The sequence below is a fragment of the Taudactylus pleione genome, unplaced genomic scaffold (genome assembly GCF_031769625.1).
Source record: "Taudactylus pleione unplaced genomic scaffold, aTauple2 ptg000375l, whole genome shotgun sequence".
NCBI lineage: Eukaryota > Metazoa > Chordata > Amphibia > Anura > Myobatrachidae > Taudactylus > Taudactylus pleione.
The window spans coordinates 67,567-90,060 of record NW_028284776.1 but is presented as its reverse complement, the minus strand read 5'-3'; the positions used below and the strand labels follow the sequence as shown (position 1 = coordinate 90,060).

Genomic DNA, 22,494 nt, shown 5'->3' with positions numbered 1-22,494 from the left:
CTTCTCTTGATTGTTGACTTTGACACATATACACCTACCTCCTGGAGAGTGTTCTTGATTTGGCCAACTGTTGTGAAGGGGTTTTTCCTTCACCAGGGAAATAATTCTTCTGTCATCCACCACAGTTGTTTTCCGTGGTCTTCCGGGTCTTTTGGTGTTACTGAGCTCTCCCGAGCGTTCTTTCTTTTTAACAGTGTTCCAAACAGTTGATTTGGCCACACCTAATGTTTTTGCTATCTCTCTGATGGGTTTGTTTTGATTTTTCAGCCTAATGATGGCTTGCTTCACTGATAGTGACAGCTCTTTGGATCTCATATTGACAGTCGGCAGCAACTGATTCCAAATGCAAATGTCAAACCTAGAATCAACTCCAGACCTATTACCTGCTTAATTGATAATGAAATAACGAGGGAATAGCCCACACCTGTCCATGAAATAGCTTTTGAGTTGATAGTCCCATTACTTTTGGCCCCTTAAAAAGTGGGAGGCACATATAGAAACCGTTGTAATTCCTACACCGTTCACCTGATTTGGATGTAATTACCCTCAAATTAAATCTGAAAGTCTGCAGTTAAAGCACATTTTTTGTTTCATTTCAAAGCCATTGTGGTGGTGAATAGAGGCCAAAATATGAAAATTCTGTCAATGTCGCAATACTTATGCACCTGACTGTATGTTTATACTAGGCTTTGGGAGCACCACCAACATCAAAAATTAAGAAAAAATCATTTTTGAGCAATGTGGTATGATTGGTTTTTATAAATACAAATGACAATTAATTAATTATTCATCTATAAAATCACATCTTCTTGGTTCTGTGCGGAATCTCCTCTTCTTTTTGTTTGAAGATTTGCCGGTCGTCAAGTGTATACCCAGCTTAACATTCGGGTGTAGTTAAAAAAAATGTAAAGCATGTTAACCACGTCGGTATTATAACTTTAAACATCATAGTTTGTGCAAGTGTACCTAAAAGAATTGATGCTGTTTTGAAGGCAAAGGGTAGTCACACCAAATATTGATTTGATTTAGATTTCGCTTCTGTTCATTCACTTTGTATTTTGTTAATTGATAAAAATAAGCTATTAACACTTCTATTTTTTTAAAGCATTCTTACTTTACAGCATTTTTTCCACATGTGCCTAAAACTTTTGCACAGTACTTTAAATTAATTTACTAAAATGCTGGTATTTTAGAAATGGAGTTGTTGCCCATTGCAATAAGTCAGATTCTAGCTAATATCTTCTAGTAGGTGCTAGATAAATAATAAGTATTATCTGATTGGTTGCTATGGGCAACAACTCCACTTCTAAAAACCTGCACTTTAATAAATATAACCCTAAGTATGCATGTTGTTGAAATACACCTTGATAAAAAGTTATTGATGTTCCACATATTTATTCTGTAGAAGTTGCCATTTATGCTTGTTCTAATGTCACATTTGCTTATACTTGCCACCTCTCCCTGATTGTCAGGGAGACTCCCAGAAATAGTAGCAATCCCCCTGACTCCCTGAAGAGTCTAGCAATCTCCCTGATCGCACCTTATCCCCATTATGAAGCTGTTATGTTACAAAAAAAACAAAAGAACAGAGCTATATACATTCAAATGGGATCATTAGTATCATTTCCCTGCATTGATTATAAGGCACAATGATCCCTATGGCTACATGCATTTTCTGAAAAGTATCAGTGTGTTTTCATCAACAAATAGATCTTACTAACTGCTTTGGGGCTCAATTACATTTGTATTATTTTTATTATCGTTTATTTATATGGTGCCACAAGTGTTCCGCAGCGCCTTACAAAGTACATAAACAAATAATTTTACAACGGACTTACAGTAAAAAATAGGACAAGGACATGGATAATATACATTGATACATAAGTGACCATAACACCTAGATATGCAACAGAGCGGAAGCAACCAAGTGTTAGGTGCCATGGTGGGGGGGTAAGAAGTACGTGAAAGTAAAGTAAGGAGAAGCACAAGAGGGTAGAGGCCCTGCTCGTAAGAGCTTACATTCTAAAGGGGAGGGGCAGACAAACAGGTGTGACACAGATGGGGTAAACGGAGGAAGGAGCATGTTGCAGCATGTCACAAATATTGGTTTTCACAAAGTTTGCTGCTCCAGTGTTTTTAGACCTTTTTGTCAGATGTTACTATGGTATACTGAACTAAAATTACAAGCATTTTATTGACAATTACAATAAGTTTATGCAAAGAGTCAATATTTGCAGTGTTGACCCTTCTTTTTCAAGACCTCTGCAATTCGCCGTGGCATGCTGTCAATCAACTTCTGGGCCACGTACTGACTAATGGCCGCCCATTCTTGCCTAATCAGTGCTTGGAGGTTGTCAGAATTAGTGGGTTATTGATTGTCCACTCGCCTCTTGAGGATTTACCACAAGTTCTCAATGGGATTAAGGTCTGGGGAGTTTCCTGGCCATGGACCCAAAATTTCGATGTTTAGTTCCCCAAGCCACTTAGTTGTCACTTTTGCCTTATGGCAAGGTGCTCCATCACGCTGGAAAAGGCATTGTTCGTCACCAAAATGTTCTTGGATGGTTGGGAGAAGTTGCTCTTGGGGGATGTTTTGGTACCATTCTTTATTCATGGCTGTGTTCTTAGACAAAATTGTGAGTAAGCCCACTCCCTTGGCTGACAAGCAGGGTATGCAATCGGGAAGCCGGCGGACGTAAGCTCAACAGCCGGCTTCCTGACTGCTTTATCCCAGCGAGGGTTAAATGACAGGCATCTAATTCTAGATGCCTGTCATTTTACCGATGCCAGGAGACTGGCGCCCGGCATCCCGATCGAAGTGATGCCGGGCGCCGCTGCGGACAGCCACGGGGGGGGGGAGGGTTAGGTTTAGGCACCCCCCGGGAGGTTAGGGTTAGGCTAGGGGGAGGGAAGGTTAGGGTTAGGCACCCCCGGGAGGGGACTTAGGGTTAGGCACCCCCCCAGGGGACTTAGGTTTAGGCGGCGGGGAAGGGGGGGGATTAGGTTTAGGTATTTAGAGGGGGGATTAGGGTTAGGCACTGGAGGGAAGGTTAGGGTTAGGCACCCCTAAGGAGGGCTAGGGTTAAGGGAGTTAGATTAGTTGATACTTACCTGGGGACGATCAGGATTTTCAGCCGTGTCGGCCTGCCTCTGTCGGGATTTGAACCGCCGGACTTGTGTCCAGCGGTAATTCGTATGTATTCCGATGGCAGCGCTCACCATTCCTACTCCAGACAAGCACTTTTCCAGATGCTCCAAACAATCTGAAAAGGGATTCATCAGAGAAAATAACTGTACCTCAGTCCTCAGCAGTCCAATCCATGTACCTTTTGCAGAAGATCAGTCTGTCCCTGATGTTTTTCCTGGACAGAAGTGGCTTCTTTGCTGCCCTTCTTGACACCAGGCCATCTTCCAAAAGTCTTCACCTCACTGTGCATGCAGATGCACTCACACCTGCCTGCTGCCATTACTGAGCAAGCTCTGCACTGGTGGTGCCCCGATCCCGCAGCTGAATCAACTTTAGGAGATGGTCCTGGCGCTTGCTGGACATTCTTCATAACTATTGAACCTCTCTCCTTGAAGATCTTGATGATCCGATAAATGGTTGATTTAGGTGCAATCTTACTAGCAGCAATATCCTTGCCTGTGACGCCCTATTTGTGCAAAGCAATGATAACTGCACATGTTTCATGTTGTCTCGTCAACGCTCTCAGGGGTGCCGAGAGGGGGGGGGGAGCGGGTACAGATTACCGGGGCCTGGGCTTCCTGAGGGGCCCGGGTCTGGCGCCGCCCCCCCTCCCTCACAGCAGCCCAGCACACAGCGTGTGCTGAGCTGCAGTGGAGACTGCTCGTGGCTGCTGAGAAGCAGCCACAGCAGTCTCCTATGCCTGTGGGGGGGAGCAATCACACTGATCGCGCCCCCCCTGGCTTTGAGCATGGCTGAGGGGGCCCAGGGCGCCCCCCACCCCAGCGCGCGGCACTGCTAATCTTTTTTCCCGGGAAGGGGGCGTGGCCACGCCTCCCACGATTAGGTCACGCCCCCTATTACCCGGGCCCGCCGCGGCTCTCAGCGGGCCTGAATTCTCTCACCTGTGTTAACGAGAGAATCACTGACATGGTGTCAGCTGGTCCTTTTGTGGCAGGGCTGAAATGTAGTGGAAATGTTGTTTTTGGGATTAAGTTAATTATCATGGCAAAGAGGGACTGATCACTCTTCATGACATTCGGGAGTATATGCAAATTGCCATCATAAAAACAGCAGAAGACTTTGTGAAAACCAACACTCATTTTCAAAACTTTTGGCCATGGCTGTACACCAGAGTGTCCCTGCGATAGCTATTATCGGCCATGACCATTTATATGAGTATTTGTTAAACAACAAAGTGGTTGCATAAATATTTTCTTCATGCATTTTCAGAATATATTTATTAGAATTAAGTACATATTACATAAAATTATTTTAAGGGACATTGCTGCAGAGCAAGTGCATTTTACTACATCAAACATGTGCTGTCTAGTCGGGTATTAGGGTACCACAATCCCTATTAAGATACTCTTACTAACCTCGGTTGTAATGTAATTATTTGCACTAATGATTCTCCAGTTCAATAACAATTAACTTATAAAGCCTTGTGAATAAGAATTGATAGTGTAAATAGCATTCAAATATGGACAATTAGAAACTGTACAGCTCATTTGGTCAGTCTGGAAATAATTCTATAGGCAAACATTTACAGAGATAATCCTTCAAAATATGGAATTGTTCATGGAAATTAGGAACAGATAGAAGCAGTACATACAGTATGTCTAAAGGGGCCTATCCATTAGGCGACCTGAAAGTCTGAACGTCTAGCGTTCAGACCTTCAGGTCGCCGAGTTGCGGTGCCCGCACTGAAATGCGTTCACTGAATGTCATTCAGTGAGGAACCCGACCTCCTATCGCTGAGCATGCCGAACTTGACGAGCATCGTCAGGTTGACGGGCATGTTTAGTAGACAGTTGGGGTTGGCAAGGACCCAGCGCGCACGCGCATCGCTGGTCCTTGCCGGCTATCCATTACCCAAATTTGTGAACAATGCGATCAAAACCTCCTGGTTTTGGCCGGATTGTTCACAAAGTCGTGTAATGGATAAGCCCCTTAAGATGTATTTCTTCCCATAATGCTAGTTTAGTAAACATGGCTGCTTAATATGAGCACTTGTGGCCACAGGGTAAGGATCACATGATTAGGCCCCCGCCATAATTTGTGCAATATGTGGTGTAATATACACGATTCATGTCAAAACGTCTTTTACAAATTATGTCGTAGGGGATTCTTATATTTTTTCAGATTTCTACAGGTAAAATCAGAGATGTGATAGTACTTAGTAATACGAGTACAGTATTATAGCATGAACTAGATTTATTATGTTATCTATCTCATTCCTATACTGTGCTGGCAGTCTACGTCCTGTCAGTTGTATTTAGTAGCTTTAAAAAAAAGATGATTTCTGACAGCTTTGGTGATAAGATGGAAATAATAATTACAAAAGTTAATTATTATATTTTACAGTTTAAGGATTCCAAAGTGGCTACATATTGGGTCCATTTTTAAAAAGTAACGATCCTTAACCGTAAAATGCACTTATATTAGACAATAAGGGGTATGTTTATTAAAGTGTGGGTTTTCAGAAGTGGAGATGTTGCCCATAGCAACCAATCAGATTCTAGCTATTATCTTCTAGAAGGTGCTAGATAAACGTTACGTGCAGTAGAATCTGATTGGTTGCTATGGGCAACATCTTCACTTCTAAAAATCTGCACTTTAGTAAATATAACCCTAAGGTTATTTTGCAAACTACAAAAAATGTGGACCCACACTGTTTCTTCATTTATACAAGTATTAGTCCACCAAGTGTAACATTAGTGTTATTGCATTTTAGTAAATGAACCTTATACTTGTTATCTACTGGTGTTCGAACATTGGGGCAAACTGAGAGTAGCACACAAGTGGACGCAGATGTGACCAGATTGTATGCTCCAAAATAAATGTAGATCTTCGCCTGCATTGAAAGGTGACTGCATCAATTGGGTTACACCGCCCTTATCCATTGATTTGTGAAAGTAGCTGTCATCACTGTCATTCATACCAGCCCTATACTTAAAGCAAATTAGAAGGATCTCTGCAAAACCTCACTTCTGAACAGCCAACAATTCTACTTATATACCAACCACATGCCCTCAAAACATTTAGCCTACGGGCGAATGCCCAGTTGACTACCAGTTACACATACTTAGCCACAAGTCGAGATATGGCTGTAATGTGAATGACTCTGAAGCCTCATACACAATAGACAATGTACCAGCGACAGCAGATGCGACTGGACGACATATCGGCTGTCCGCGCACACTGCACAATCTGCTGTATGACTGCCCCAAAATGTCTTTGCCCTACCACATCCGGTAACCATGGTGTCGCCGTCAGAACTTCGGATTGGCCGGCACTGCAGGCAGATCTGAAGATGTAATGAATGAAGCGTGGGAGCGTGCAATAGTGAGTGCACATTGAACGATGGGGATGATATGTCGTTCCGATCCGGCCCAAAATAACAATTCGTCCAATATATCATCTAGTGTGTACCTAGCTTGAGTCGTAGCTTAGCTGCTCAAAATTGCATATATTGTAAAAAAATCGGAAGGTCTGTCCACAATATGGACTTCTGTGCCACTCTGCATTAGCCCAGCATTATGTCTCTGGTGCCAGTGGGAGCTGTGTGACCCCAGCGGACCTCCTCCCTCTCCCTGTGTATGCAGTAGATGACATTTAGCAGAGTTTTATATAGTAGATAAGCTTAAATATGATTCTGTCAGACCTTAAATATGATTTTGCCAGAATCATGATTCCTGAGACTATTTTTCATGTAGTTTTCCCTATTATTCCTTTATAAAATAGCATGATAAATGTTAACTAAGGCGCCACATTTTTAAGCATGTTCTTTTCATTATTATTTTTATTTCAGTTAATTGTCACACTGACAGGTAGTTTTTAAACCCTCCAATTTTATCCCTCCACCATGTAGAATAGGTCCCGGTCCAAACCTTCCAATTTATGTGACTATTCAGTTACCTTGGCTCTAGTAATGAGAACGGTGGGTGTTTTTAAACATAAGATAACAAATTCAGCCCAGGGGACTGTAATAGAAAGAAAAGTTGTAATTTGTGAGTAGAGTATTATATACTGGGCTAAATGGCTCATGCTGAAAGAACAGTTTGAGTTAAGTGCAGAGATGCCAACAGCAAGGTAAACAGCTGCCACCATAGATATAATTATTCTTAACTGATATTTTGACTGGAAATAGCATCTCTCTTACAAACGTTCCAGGCACCCTACTGGGCTCTATATGTATTAGCCTTTGTCAGTTTACAGCTGGCTACTTCTATAAGTTCTGCAAGAAATGCACATTCCAAGAGGCACTTTATCTATGTCAAAAATGTCTCTATTACATATGTATGTAAATGTTATATTGGAGGCTGTCATACAGTATCATGGACTAATTTATTCATTATGGCAACTTGCATTGGCTCCCCGTATCCAATAGCAGATCTGGGCATATTTTGGGGGGGTAAATCTGACTGCAACATTATACTCTTTTGGCTCTCCAGACACTTCTACCCACTGGTGTCCTGAGAATATCCCAATCACTTTCCTTTCCCAGCGGCCACCATGCCGCAATCTCCCATAAACCCCTGAGCCGCTAGCACCAGGGCGTGCATCACAGTGCTGATAGAGCAGATGTGTAGTCTGTTGTTGCACTCTGCATGATCTGTAAACCAACTCCCCAGGTCGGTCACTGTCAAAGCCTGAGAAGTGAACACGTCTGCCAGCCAGATTTGCCAGAGGTGGGGATGCTGCCAGATGCATGTGAGGCTGTGATTGTGCACGTCGAAGCTCCAGCAAAGCATAATCATAATCCATACTTAGTTCTGTTGGGGCGCCAATCCATCCTCGTGGCACCCTTGTACTTTTAACATGTACCCAACGTAAAGAACGCCGGGCTCCTAGTCGTAGAAAACCAACACGTAACTTACGAGCTCCTTGAACATAGTCATGACCATCATGTATACAGTGAGCCGCTGTTAGGACATGACGTTCAGTTACCAGCACACCTGTACAACCTGTGGACACACGGACAGCAGCAGCAAAAGGGAAATCTTTTAGAAAGCGGTTACTGCGAATGGAGAAGCGGATGTCTGGTCCATATATTTGTCTCCGAGGCCGTATAGATTGCACAATCCTGTCCTCTGACCTTCTGATACTATCTTGAGATAATATTACTGTCACTGTGGTCAGTGTTCGGCTGCCATTGGAATATGTTGTCTCGTAATCAAGTTGATGGCTGACAGGAAATGCTTCTGCCTGGGATTCATGGAGGACACATCCCTCTGTGCACACTGTATTGAGCTCCGGAGTACCAATGGCAGTGAAATGAGATGGAGCTAAAGGCAAGGTTTGTTCGGTCATTAGCTCCAGACCTGGGAGATTAGATGCAACGATGGAGAGAACAGCCAAGCACAGAAATAAAAGGGATGAGTGACCAACGATCATCATATTAAGTTCACTGCAGAAAAATTCATAACAGACAAATTAATTAAGCAATGTAATGTACATCTATATAACAGATAAGACATTGGAAAATGACTAATAAGTTCCTATTGTCAGTATCACCAGGCACAAACTACAGGATGTGATATATTCCACATTCCTTGGCTCTAAATACAGAAGAGGGGAATTAAATAAAATAGCTGTGCTTATTACGTAAAATTTATATATTTTATTTATTAAAACATCCAACCATGCGGCTATCTGGCAGTAAAAATCATGTTTTAATCATGACACCAACCCCAGTTTCACCCTAGAATGTAAGCAATACTGATGACCAATTGTCTGGTGTTAAGCGGCCTATTCATGATGTTAATTATCGGGGTCCGAACGGACCCCGATAATTAACATTCTAACTCGCCGTGGAATCTGGAGCAATTCATCATTGCTCTGGCGCGGGGACAGCTGATTGAAATCAGCTGTCCCTATGATCGGCTACACTGCTCCTTTTCGGAGCAGTGACGGGACTGTGCATGCGCGACCTACTGGTCACGCATGCGCACAAGAGCCCCAACGTCCGGCGGAAGTAGCCAGACAGGGGCGGAGTGATCTGAAAGAATCCCTCTTTGCAACCCGGACCTTCTTCCCATAGGGATGGAATGGGATGTGGTCCACAAGCTCCAAAAATATAGTATTTTCAGAGCTTGATGAATTCTGTCCCCATACTAGTGTAATTTTTACAATTGCACATGAAAATTAATAGGCCCCTAAATGTATTGTGGCAATTTCATTAGGCAACCACGATTGTAAAACCTAGACATATACTGTAATATATGGAATTTGTACACACAACACGCTCTCTAGTTTTATATTTTGAGGGTTTTAAGATTGAGATTTTCACTCGCAAACAATATTATCACTGTTTTGTATGTTGCTTTTTTATCATAAATACTGTTTTTTAGGTAATATTTTTAGCAATGTAGTAAGAATTGTAAAAAATGTAAAGGATAACTAAAGTCTGGTAAGTAAAGCAAAAATTCTACATCTCTTGATATGCTATGTTCTCTAAGAATAGGGTTCAGTGGGGGTGAATTAATTCAGCGCAATGTGAATATCGCTGGGAAGAGGTTCCCAGAGCTATTCAGTTGACCGCGCTATTAGCCAGACCAAAGGATTTCTTCTCAGAAGGGTGTGAGCAGAAATCTCTCTAAAGTATCGGCCACAATGCTTTTTTTCAGCTTAGCACAGTGCTAACAACATCGCAGCCAGCACTTATGTTGGAAAATGCCGGATAGCACCCCTAAACACCCGGCTTAAGGCGCACTAACCAGCATCTCCTTCCCGGCGTTATTACATGATGTTCACTTGAATTGCCCCCATTGAGACTGTCAGCTCTTGTGTAAAAGTAACTCAGCACTGACATTGCCTGCTGTATGCAGTGAAACATGTCTATTGGAAACTCTATTTGTTACCATTTGTATAAATATTTTGATGTAATTTTGTGTATGAATTGTCTATGACTGGACGGAAAGAACATAGGGGTCAATTTATCAAAGTATTCTGGCCTGATAATCATGTGGAAACTGATTGCATTGATATATCTAATCTAAGTACAGTATCCTACATGTTTATCATGAGGCCAACAGAGGTGCTATCTCTAGTATTACTGTCAGGTTTGTAGCACCCCGCCACCCCTATACAATGTATTTGGACATTGCAATCATGCTATTTATCAAGCTCTAAAAACTAAACGTATTTAATCTGCCCTGTGCTGGCCCTCTGAACGTGTGAGATCATGACTTCATGTCGATGATGAGGGGTCATGGCACCAAAGGGTGCTCTGGGCTACTCTACAGAGTTCCAGGCACCCTGCAAGCCAAATACAGGTGCCATGGGGCAGTAATATTGAAGCCCTCAGGCCCTGCGCTCCTGACGATGAAACAACTCGCACACCCCTAGTTATGACACATCACACCATGTGAAGGTGGCGTTAGAATGCTCTTTCCTAGAGCCATAACTAAGGTTTGCGGCGCCCGTGCAGGTGGCGCTCCCTCTATATTACATCACATGGAGGGGACATGGTTACAAACACCGATAATTACAGCAGTGCCCGGAGCTTCCTGAGGATACTCCGGGGGACTGTAGGAGCAGCGTTGTGACCGTCTGAAGCATCCTAAGGATGCTCCAGGCGGCACTGCTGCAGAGATTCTGGCTGCAGGGTGCCACTCCAGGTACCCTGCTAGCCAGATACAGGAACCGTGGGTGCCACCCACAGAGTGCTGCACTCTGTGTGGCCGAACTGCTCGCACACCACTAGTTACGGCAGTGGCGTGACTAGGGCAGGTTGGCCAGGGCTCGTGCCCTGGGCGCCATGGGACCAGTGGCGCGGGGCCCCCCCCCCACGGTCCAGGTCCACCAGTAAAGTCAGTGTAGTGCGGACCGCACTCACTACACAGTAACACACATATTTCCGCCGGTGCTGGGTAGTACACTTGTACTACCCTGCCGTGGTGTGTGTGTTTCAGCAGCCAATGAGAGTCAGACAAATTCTCATTGGCTGCTGCGCCCACTGCCGGAGCCAGGCATGAGCTCACACATGAGCTCCGCCTTTTGGCTCCTGCAGTGGGTGATGGGAGAGATGTCATGACGTCTCTCCCATAGTACCGAATGGGACCGAATGGGAGGACGTGGGAGCGAACAGTGGCAGGAGCGGGATTCAGGTACGTTTTGTGTATGTATGTATATATATGTCTGTGTGTGTGTGTTATGTAAGGGGTACTACTGGCCGGGGGCATTGTATAGGGGGCTTTGTATCACTACTGGGGGCACGGAATAGGGAGGACCACTACTGGGGGCACTGTATAAGGGGCACTACTGGGGGCCTGCATAAGAGGGACCACTACTGGGGGCATTGCATACTGGGGGTACTGTATAAGGGGCAGTAGTGGGGGCCTGTATAAGGGGGACCACTACTGGGGGCACTGTATAAGGGGCACTATTGGTGGCCTGCATAAGAGGGACCACTACTGGGGGCACTGCATACTGTGGGTACTGTATAAGGGGCACTACTGGGGGCCTGCATAAGGGGGACCATTACTGGGGCACTGCATTGGGGGGGACTGCATAGGGGGCACAGTATAAGGGTGCACTATTGGGGGCACTGCATAAAGGGCACTACTGGGGGCACTGTATAAGGGGCACTAATACAGTGGGCATTGCAAGAGGGGCACTACTATTAGGGGCATTAAGGTGCATATGGAATGGAAAGGAATGTTTCCAGAGTGGCGAGAAGGGGGGGTCATGTTGACACGCCCCACTCTTCAGTGGCCATGCCCATTGTGGCGTGTGACCACGCCCACTCTTCACCGCATAGGGGGAGCTCCATTTTTCATCTTGCCCTGGGCTCCAAATACCATAGTTACGCCACTGAGTTACGGCCTTGCTCTTTCCTACTGAGAGAGTTACTGGAGTGTGAAGAGGGATCCATATGGATTCTTCTGCCTCCGCCAGCTCTCACAGTGCACATGCATGACATTAGGTTGTGCGTGTGCAGTAACAGCAGTGTAAACTTTCACCGCTGCCATTAGTGGTAGAAGTGTAGCTGTTAAGATTCGCCTGGACAGAGGCTTGTCAGAGCATCTGCCCCTTCATGAGGGCAATGATAAATAGCCCCGTATCTCCTTCCCAAAACTTGTGAAAAGGGAATTCAGATTCAGGGCATTTATCTAAATTTGAATAAAAAGCCCCCATAATCAGGTGTTCCTTTAAGTCTTTTAGTGGGCTCTTTAGATATTGTGCAAATTAACTACACCATTCACTGTATTTAGCAGGAGCCTGACTATTTACAAGACTTTCAAGAAACAGAGCAGGTGGAAAACATCTTCAAATGTTGTTTTTGTTTGTGTTTGAATGTGTACACTTCTAAATGAATGCTATCATTACATTGCCGCTATGTTAGTGCTTAGGCTGAAGCAGTGTCGGACAGGGGCATGAAGGACCCACTGGGAAAATTTACTGGTAGGGGCCCATGCTTAAGGGTTATGGCCATCCATCAGAGAGGTAGTTTCTATAGAAGGGAACCAAGCCCCCATGTTGATCAGTGGTTATTCTCCTCTAAGTAATTGAACATTGAGTGACAATCTATAATTTGAGGTCTGGTACCTGAAACCTAGAAGAGGGTGGGCCGACAGGCAGTGGGGCCCACCGGGCATTTCCCCTGTACCCCTGTGGGCCAGTCCACACCTGGGCTGAAGTATATGCCTTAGCTGTACATCAATATGAATACTTAGCAGTGCTTTATGCTGATTTGTTTAAAAATCATTTTGGGTACTACAGTATGTCAATTCCTATAGATTACTTTTTATATCGTTTTAGTAATGCTCAATCCTACATTATTATTATTAATACATTTTATTTATAGGACGCCACAAGTGGTCCGCAGCGCCGTACATACAGTAGAGGGTACACAGAACATTACATTACAATACAGTAACCAATTTATAAACAGAGCATAAGTAACAATTAGCAACACAATTCTCCATACACAATACAGCTGGGAAGGTGAAGGCTGTTCTAGAAGTGCTAGAGAAGAGGGCTGTGAGACAGTGAGGAAGAGGACCCTGCTCCTAGGAGCTTACAATCTAGGGAAGACAGACAGATGACATAAGGGATGAGTGTGGAGAGGGGGACCTGAGTGCAGGAAGTAGGCAAGGTAGAGATGGCTGAGGCAGGAGGGATAGAGACTAGGTGACACGGTTATGTGGTGGAAGGGTATGCTTTGATGAACAGGTGGGTTTTCATTGAACATTTGAAGCTCTGCAAGGTCGGGGAGAGCCTGATTGAGCGAGGGAGCTCATTCCAGTGAAAGGGGTCTGCACGAGCAAAATCTTGGATACGAGCATGGGATGAAGTGACCAGGGTGGAGGAGAGGTAACAGTCATTGGCATACCGGAGTAAGCGGGAGGGAATTTGTAAGGAGATGAGGTTGGAGATGTAGGGAGCAGTAGAGTTAGAGAGGGCCTTGTATGTGAAGGTGAGGAGTTTGAAGAGGATTCTATAGGGGAATGGGAGCCAGTGCAGGTTTTGGCAGAAGGGAGCAGGAGAAGTGGAATGGCGGGAGAGGAAGATAAGTCTAGCTGCAGCATTGAGCACAGACTGGAGGGGAGCAAGATGGCAACATGGGAGGCCAGTGAGGAGAAGGTTGCAGTAGTTGAGCCGAGAAATGATTAGTGAATGAATAATCAGTTTGGTAGCATTCTGGGAGAGGAAAGGCCTAATGCGAGCGATGTTGCATAGCTGGAACCGACAGAATTGAGCCAGAAATTGAATGTGGGGGGTGAAGGAGAGGGTGGAGTCAAGGGTGACACTCAAGCAGCAAAGTTGGTGGACAGGGGCGATGATGGTGTTGTCAACAGTGATAGCGAAATTGGTTGGAGTGGAGACTTTATTAGGGGGAAAGATGATGAGTTCGGTTTTGTCCATGTTGAGCTTTAGAGAGTGCTCAGACATCCAGGAAGAGATGGCGGAGAGGCAGCTGGATACCTGAGAGAGGACAGAAGGGGAGAGTTCAGGAGAGGAGAGGCATAGCTGCGTGTCATCGTTATAGAGGTGGTATTGGAGGCCGAAGGAGCTGATGAGTTATCCTAGTTTAGAAGTGTACAGGGAGAAGAGCAGAGGGCCCAGGACAGAACCCTGCAGGATACCAACGGGAAGGGTGGAAGGTGGAGCCAGAGGCAGACATAGAAAAGGAGCGGTCGGTGAGGAAAGAAGTGAACCAGGCAAGGATGGTGTTAGAGATGCCAAAGGTCTGAAGGGTGTGGAGGAGGAGAGTATGATCCATGGTGTTGAAGGCTGCAGAGAGGTCCAGGAGGATGAGCAGAGAGAAGTGACCCCTGGATTTGGCTGAAAGCAGGTGATTGGTGACTTTGGCCAGGGCAGCTTCAGTGGAGTGAAGTGAGCGAAAGTCAGATTGGAGAGGATCAAGGATGGAGTAGTCAGAGAGATAGCTGGTGAGGCGGCTGTAGACAAGCCGCTCAAGTAGTTTGGAGGCAAAAGGGAGAAGAGAAATGGGGTGGTAATTGGCAGGTGAGGACGGGTCGAGGTTGGGTTTTTTAAGAATAGGTGTGACAAGAGCATGTCTGAATGATGAGGGAAAGATGCCAGTGGAGAGAGATAAGTTGAAACGGTGAGCAAGGTGGGAGCAGGCTGTGGAGGAGAGGGAGCATAGAAGGCGAGAAGGGGGGGTCAAGGGGGCAGGTGGAGGGGGGAGAGGACAAGATGAGGGAGTGGACCTCGTCACCCATGGTGGGGCCGAAGGAGCATAAGGTGGGGTGGCCGGGAGGTGCGGATGGTGGGGTTGCAGCAGGGAGATTGGAGGATATACTGTGACGAATTGCCTCAATTTTGGAAGAGAAGGAGGCAAAGTCAAATGCAGTGAGGGAGGATGGGAGGGGTGGAGGGGAGGGGCAAAGGAGAGTGTTGAATTATCAAAGAGGCGGCGGGGATTGGATGTTTGAGAGGAGATGAGCGACTGGAAGAAGGATTGCTTGGCGAGGGAGAGGGTCGAGCTGTAGGAAGAGAGGACAAAGTTTGGAGTGCCAGGGTTGGGGTTTGGACTGACGGAAGGGGACAGAGGAGGTGGTGGCAACGGACTCAAGTGTAGAAGTGAGGGTGATGTTGTAGAAGGAGGCCGCCTGGTTAGGGCAGGCCATGGTTGATAGAGGGGAGAGGAGAAGTGAGGAAGCCAGGACAGCAGGGTCAAGAGTCTCAAGATTGCATCTTGTGATTGTGGCTTTGGGTGAGGGGAGGAGTGGAGGAGTTGAGAGAGTGAAGGAGAGTAAATGGTGGTCAGAGAGGGGGAAGGGAGAGTTGGAGAAGTCAGAGAGAGCACGCAGATGTGTGAAAACAAGGTCAAGGGAGTGGGCGAGACAGTGGGTAGCAGTGGAGGTCCATAGAGAAAGTCCAAAAGGAGGAGGCGAGGGCAAGAGGATTGGTGGATGCAGGATTTGTGATGTGAATAGGGATGTTAAAGTCACCAAGGATAATAGAGGGGAGGTCAGCAGAGAGGAAGTGGGGAAGCCAGGCAGCAAAGTTGTCAAGGAATTGGGTGGGGGAGCCTGGAGGACGGTAGATGACAGCAACACGGAGATGAATAGGGTAGAAGAGACGGATAGAGTGGACCTCAAAGGTGGAGAAAGAAAGGGAAGGCTCAGGTGGGATACTGTGAAAGGTGCAGTTGGTGGATAATAGGATGCCCACTCTGCTGCCTTGGCGGTTGTAAGGTCTGACAGAGTGGATGAAGGAGAGGCCCCCATAGGAGAGCGCAGCAGAGGAGGCGGTGTCAGAGGAGGAGAGCCAGGTTTCAGTGATGGCGAGAAGATTTAAAGAGTGGGAAATAAAGAGATTGTGGATAGCGGGCAGTTTATTGCAGACAGATATGGTATTCCAGAGGGCACAGGAAAATGGGAGGGAGGGGACGGGGGATATGTGGATAAGATTGGCTGGGTTGTGGGTGAGGGGGGGTGGGCTATATCTAAGGGGAGTAGGGGTGGAGATGGTTGATATGGGGCAGGGGCGAGGAGGCATGGTGGCTGACTCAGGGTGGAGGGAGGGCAACGGATGACAAGTGAGCAAATAGGAGGAGGGTATGAAAGACATCTCCTGCTTTCTGGTTGTGGAGTTCCATTCCATGCCCAATTAGACCCTCTCACTGCCTTCAGTATTCATGCACTCACTGAAAACTCATCTATTAGTGCCTACTCTACTTCCGCCTATACTACTGACTAGGGTTGCCACCCATACAGGGTTGCTCCGGATAGTCCGTAAATCAGTACATCTGTCTGAATCGTTAGCAATCCTGGGCAGGCAGTGCCTAGAAATCACAATGTTGACCAGCCCTCTCTGCTCTGTCTTGCCTTCTCTGGTTCTTCCCACCTCCTCTGTTGAGTGCTGCTGAGCTGTAACCTGGGATGGAATTAGCTTTAGCGGTAGCAGAGAGACTGTAATGTCAACATTTTATAACAATAAATAAAGAGTTCCAGTAAAACCTGTCCTGTGGTTGTTTCATGTCTCAACTCCTGTTTTAGAGCAATTTAAAACTACAGAACTGATTGCTCGTTTCACATGGCATAAAGAGAAATAATCAATTGCAGAAGCAAAGAGCATTAACCCATCTCTGCCAATTTAAGCCAAGTGAATGCACTGTAGGGGACTCAGGTAATGACCAGCCAGAGTATAAAACTCAATACTAACTGCACTAGGTCTAGTAAAGGTGAAATACATACCATTGTAAAAAATATCCAACTATAGCTTTTACCACTGGGATGACTTAATTGGAGGTAAGTTAATGAATGCAGAGCTACAATGCCATTCCTATAACTGGCATGAACTGTATTCATTATGTTAAAGCCCACTGTCAACAAGAGAAGGGGACTGGGTTGTGTTGTGACCACCAACTTTGATTAGCATGAGAGCAAATCTTTGTGTAGTTTCTATAGAAGTAAACCAAACACCCATGTTCAACAGTGGTCCTGTTTCACCAGATAACTGAGCCTGTAATAGAGTAACAATAAATAATTTTAATGCAAAGTCTTGAACCTGACCCATAGAGGAGGGGGTGGGCCCTAAGGCCTTGGGGCCCACTGTGTATTTCCCCTGTACACATGTAGGCCAGTGTGACTCTACTGATGGTCTATAAAGAGTCATGTGTTGTACATGGCATATAAAGGGGCATGTGGAAGGATCTGATTGCATATAACGGGGCATATGACACATAAAGGAGGAGTTGATGGTATACGAATCGTCTGATGGCATATAAGGTGCATGAGGGGGCTCTGACAAATAAAATGGTTGTAGCCGTACTGTGGATTTGGCCACGCGCCCTGACCTTAACTCCTGTCTAGGAATCTGAAAGTAAATCCCCCACTCTCCCCTCTCCCCTAGATTGTAAGCTCCTAGGAGCAGGGTCCTCCTCCCCACTGTCTCACAGCCTTCTTCTCTAGCACTTCTATGACAGCCTTCACCTTCCCAGCTGTACTGTGTATGGAGAATTGTGTTGCTAATTGTTACTTGTGCTCTGTTTATAATTTGGTTACTGTATTGTCATGTAATGTTCTGTGCAGGCCCCGGTAATAGGGGGCGTGGCCTAATAGGGGAGGCGTGGCCATGCCCCCTTGCCGAGAGGAAAAAAAAAAAAAGATTTGCAGCGCCGCGAAGCGGCGCTGAGCGCTGAGGAGGGGAGGCGCTCTGAGCCCCCTCAGCCCAGCGCAAAGCCAGGGGGGGCGCGATCAGTGTGATCGCTCCCCGCACAGGCATAGGCACAGTCTCCAAATGCAGCTCAGCACACGCTGTGTGCTGGGCTGCTGTGAGGGGGGGGCGGCGCCGGACCCGGGCCCCCGCCAGGCCCCTCAGGGTAATCTGTACCCGCTCCCCCCCCTCTCGGCGCCCCTGGTTCTGTGTACCCTGCACTGTATGTATGGCGCTGCGGACTACTTGTGGCGCCCTATAAATAAAATTTAATAATAAGAAGAATAATAATAAATAGGTTATAACCCTACTACTGACAAGTATGCCTTGCATGTCCCTGTTTTATGTATGCCCTATGTCCCCATTGTTCTGTGCTGTAGAACACTGTAGCGCCTTAAAAATAAAGAAAAAAAACAATAATAAATCCTTCAATGAATTTCACACATGTGGCAATGAGTGGCAGATGCATTTGTATGAGTAGAGGTATACTGTATCTTACATATTACAATTACAAACATCGGGTACATTAAGTTTCATTTATATTCTGCGTAGGCAGTACGATAATCTTGCATCCTGCCACTTGTTTGCCTTTAAAATTGCCATTAAGTTACAAAATAATGAAGAAGTTTGCAAAAAGAATTATTGCTGGCCAGGGCCCTAACTAGGGTACTGCGACCTGTGTCATGGCACAGGGCACCGCAGGGCAGGGGGCGCTGTTTGGCCCTGTCAATTTTCCTGTTTATTATCAATCTCACTTGTAGCTTCCTCTTCTTTTATCCCCTGCATCTCCTGGCCTCTCCTATCTCTTCCCTGGCCCTTCTCCATGAGGCCATGGCCCTTTTTCAGGTGCACTCTCTTATGTCCCTATTTAAAAAATGGGGGGGAGGGGTGCGCCAATGCTCTCTGGCACAGAGCACCAAAAAGCCTAGTAACGGCTCTGGCGTGAACACTTGGGAAATCTGGCTTTTCTGCAGTAGCTGCACTTCTAGGCAGAGCACCATCGCCATGCTGTCCCCTCCTCACTGACATTGAGTCTGGCACAGGGCACCAAAAACTCTAGTTACAGCTCTTTTGCTGGCCACCATGCCTGGTGCCTGGCTCCTTATCCTGCAGCTCCATTTAAATGTGTGCAAGCAATAGGAGCTGAATGAAATGCTGCGTATCACTTCATCATACAGTATGTTCCTTTTTTTAGGCAAGACAAACTCATTTATTTTCCAGACTAGAAAATTGCTCTTACCTATATGACAGGCTGCAGCATCAGTCTCTTTCGTCCTTCATCCTCAGGATGTGAGCGAGCAAATCACAATTTCTCTGTCATAAAATATGTAATAGGCAATATGTTATTCTGTATGCAATTCCAGGAGTTATTGGAGTAAGAGTGGAGTTCAGGGCCTTATACTACAGGGCCTCTTGTACTGTGGGATCACCAGTGAATATATGAAATACAGTATGACATTTTAGAAGCCAACGACGGCAGCTGCTAGTTAATGCAACCATAAGCATAATTGCTCAAACACATAATGTGAGACACTAAATGGGCTGTTCGCTATTAGAAATAGCAACCAGCATATTAATGTTATGGATAGGTTTTCTTTCATCCTGATATTAAAATAGCAGATTTTGTAGGTAAGATTCAGTAAATTCTATGGGTTAGGTTAATATTTGTAAGCAGTTATATATAAGATGGAAATTAGTGTAAAAATAAAAGGCTACAGCAAGAATAATTTACTGGCTTTGTTGTTATCACAGCAGTCTACCAAATGTGATAGTCAGCACTTCTGTCTTTAAAACAGGGTTATACAATACAGCCTAAGAAATATTAGGGGTTTGCGTTGGGGTGTCTAAGTCTATCTCACAGTACAGCGGTCGTCCAAAACAATAATTGTACTCACCTCTAAAAGAGTTCTGAAAGTGAAGCCGCGCAGACATTCCCTCTGTAGAAAACAACACATTGGTGAGCTAATAAGTAATTGTCAGCTCACAAAGCTGCTCTTGTTTGCATCACTCCACCCAGCTCCCAGCAGGACATACACAGAATATAGAGTATAAAGCCTTTGTACAACTATCCCATGCTGGACAGGAGAAAAGAGCAAAAGTTTGTTCTAGTGGCTGCTAATCTGATTTACTGCTTCCTTTATTCAATTGCTCTGTTGATATGGTTAACAGTCCTGCATTGACATGACAAATATACTCTGTTTTGTTGTCCTAAGCAAATTAGCCTGTGTTAGTGACATGGAGACATAAAATTGTTGGAATAACTTATTGCAGTCCTGAATATATGATATTATTTTACGTAGGCTGGTGACTGTGTGAAGGAAATAATCAGAGATAAGTCAGTAAATGTATTGCGCCTACGTCTAAAACCAAATCTGCTTCCAGTCTTAAATTTCCAATTTGTAGACCAAGTGAATTATATTATCTGATTCTGCAAACCCTCTAGGTTATAAGAACTAACAAGCCCACCAGATCTATAGTGCATGCCATTCTGTTACTTTACACAGTACTGACAAATCCCAATATAATCAAAATTGTCTTCACATGTTACACATATCTAATTTTATCCTCTTTTCCTTTCTAGATCACTGTGCCTGTACCCCCTGCGATTGGAGATCAGATATGGCACTAATAGCGTATGCATTATATTTTGGTATGCAGACTTTTAAAAAAAGCATCTGACTCAGCCAGACTAAGTTATTAGTTGGAGCTACATAGTAAAGGCGTCACTTCCACTCTCAGCCTCTAAGTGCTGTTGATTACAGCTGTTTGTTTCACTCTCCATCCAAGTACACGACACAAACCTGAACATACAGCTTACCTAGTACTGCCAGTCACTTTCAAGAGTGAAATTCCCATTTAATGACAGCCTTGTCCCACATTCTCTCCAAGAATATGTGTTCTGCCTTCTGTCACCTAGCTCCCACCCCTCACACACCTTCCAGCAGCCTATGCGAATAGGGGGGAGGGGGGAGGTAAGTGGAGTATGGGCGAGCTCCTGCATGATAGGAATGCAGCACAAAATGCAAAAGGGTAAAGGGAGAAGATGCCGAAGTCACCTGTTGGATGAGAATTTGTGTGTCTGGCTTTGAGAGAGAATGACTGTGATTATTGTATATACTAAAAGCTTAAATAGGTTTTAACTTGGCAACTCTGTACAATTGCTAAAGCCAGAAGTCACAGTTGATTAGAAATTATTACCCTGAGGGGCCCATTTATCATTAAATATTTGCATCTTACTCCACGAAAACACCCATTTGGGGGGGAGTGGGGGGGTAGCCACAAATATTTAGTATAACCTCCATTCCAACCGGCAGCCGCAGCCCCAATAGGTTTCTATGGGGGATGTGATGCTGCCAGACTTACCAACTGCCGGAATGTAACTCATTCCGGAGATTGGCCCCCGCAGCTAATGCCCTCTGAAGATGACGTTAGCCTGTCGTAGCCTATGGGCTACACTTCATATAATTAGCAGGGAGAGGGTTCCCCCGGGACCGTCTCCAGCAATGGTGCCCGCTCGTGTGCAGTCAGCGGGCCTGCCTGGCAGCAGTAGCCCTGGCAACACTCCGAGCACATCGCAGGGATAGGCTCCTTTCAGAACCCCTGTTCCTGTGGATGCCGGACGAAACATTCTGGCGCTATGATCACATCTTGCAATGCGATAATGGGCGGTAATATCATGCCCAGATTGCATTGCAAATGCGATCATTAATAAATGGGAACCTTAGTATGTAAGCTCACACTGGCAGGGCGCTCTTTTCTGGTCTTCTCCCCTTAGAAGTATCCATGCTACCTGTGCTCTCTGTCTTCTTTCTCTAAGACCCATTCAGTGACTCTGTTATTATATGCTCACTTTTGTGTTGTGTACAAGCTCATCAAGTGCTGACCCACCTTGCCCTCCCTGTGACTTACCACTACTTGCCCTACAAGATGCAGATACAGTGAGTTGCCCTGCCATCACCCCTTTTTATTGCTGTCTGCTGTTCGTAGATATGACATCTACATATCTATGATATCATATGATATGACTGATTTTCCCTTCTAACCTTGCAGGTAATCTATTGGCACCAGTCATCTGACATAGGAATACCATTGCTGTTTGAATATGCTGATTTTATAGGTAATCTATTGGCATCAGTCATCTGACATAGAAATACTATTGCTGTTTGAATATACTGATTTTATAGGTATTTTGTCAATATTATCTGCAACACCAGAGTAACTTAAGGTCTGGCAATATAACTATATATTAACTCCTAGATACATGGGTTCCTGTGTAGGGTCTGTTTGTATTAGAATTTATGACTGGTGTGGGTGACGTTATTGGGGGGTGGGGTGCAATCAGTGACTACACATGTATGCTTCACTATATACTCAGTAAGTTACAGGCTGATTAGGTTTTTTATTTCAAAGTGGTTTTTTTTCTAAGTGGTATTAGATATACAGCAGAATTTAAAGAGTTAGACAGGAGTTAAACAGGAGGAACACAGGATAACAACATTTAAAAATAATTCTTTACAAATTGGAAACAATTGAAAAGGATCTTCTGAGCTTCTGGACATCCTGCTACGCAGCCACCAGATTTCATTATAACCTGGACACACCTTTTGCCAACACCCTGCTACAGCATTGCAGACAACTACCAGTTAGTTTGCTCCATTTTAATTTTGTATGTA

The 22,494-nt window shown here is 45.2% G+C and overlaps 1 protein-coding gene across 1 annotated transcript; it reads right to left on the bottom strand.

Annotated features, from left to right (window-relative positions):
• Positions 1-1,779: 1,779 nt before the first annotated feature.
• Positions 1,780-20,722, bottom strand: LOC148508147 (serine protease 23-like). Its single transcript, XM_088444984.1, has 4 exons — positions 20,640-20,722; positions 19,717-19,758; positions 19,062-19,135; positions 1,780-8,597 (listed from the first exon to the last, which is right to left on the bottom strand). Exon 4 carries the CDS (start codon positions 8,585-8,587, stop codon positions 7,535-7,537), a length of 1,053 nt encoding a protein of 350 aa, XP_088301110.1. The 5' UTR covers positions 8,588-8,597; positions 19,062-19,135; positions 19,717-19,758; positions 20,640-20,722; the 3' UTR covers positions 1,780-7,534.
• Between the last annotated feature and the right edge of the window lie 1,772 nt (positions 20,723-22,494).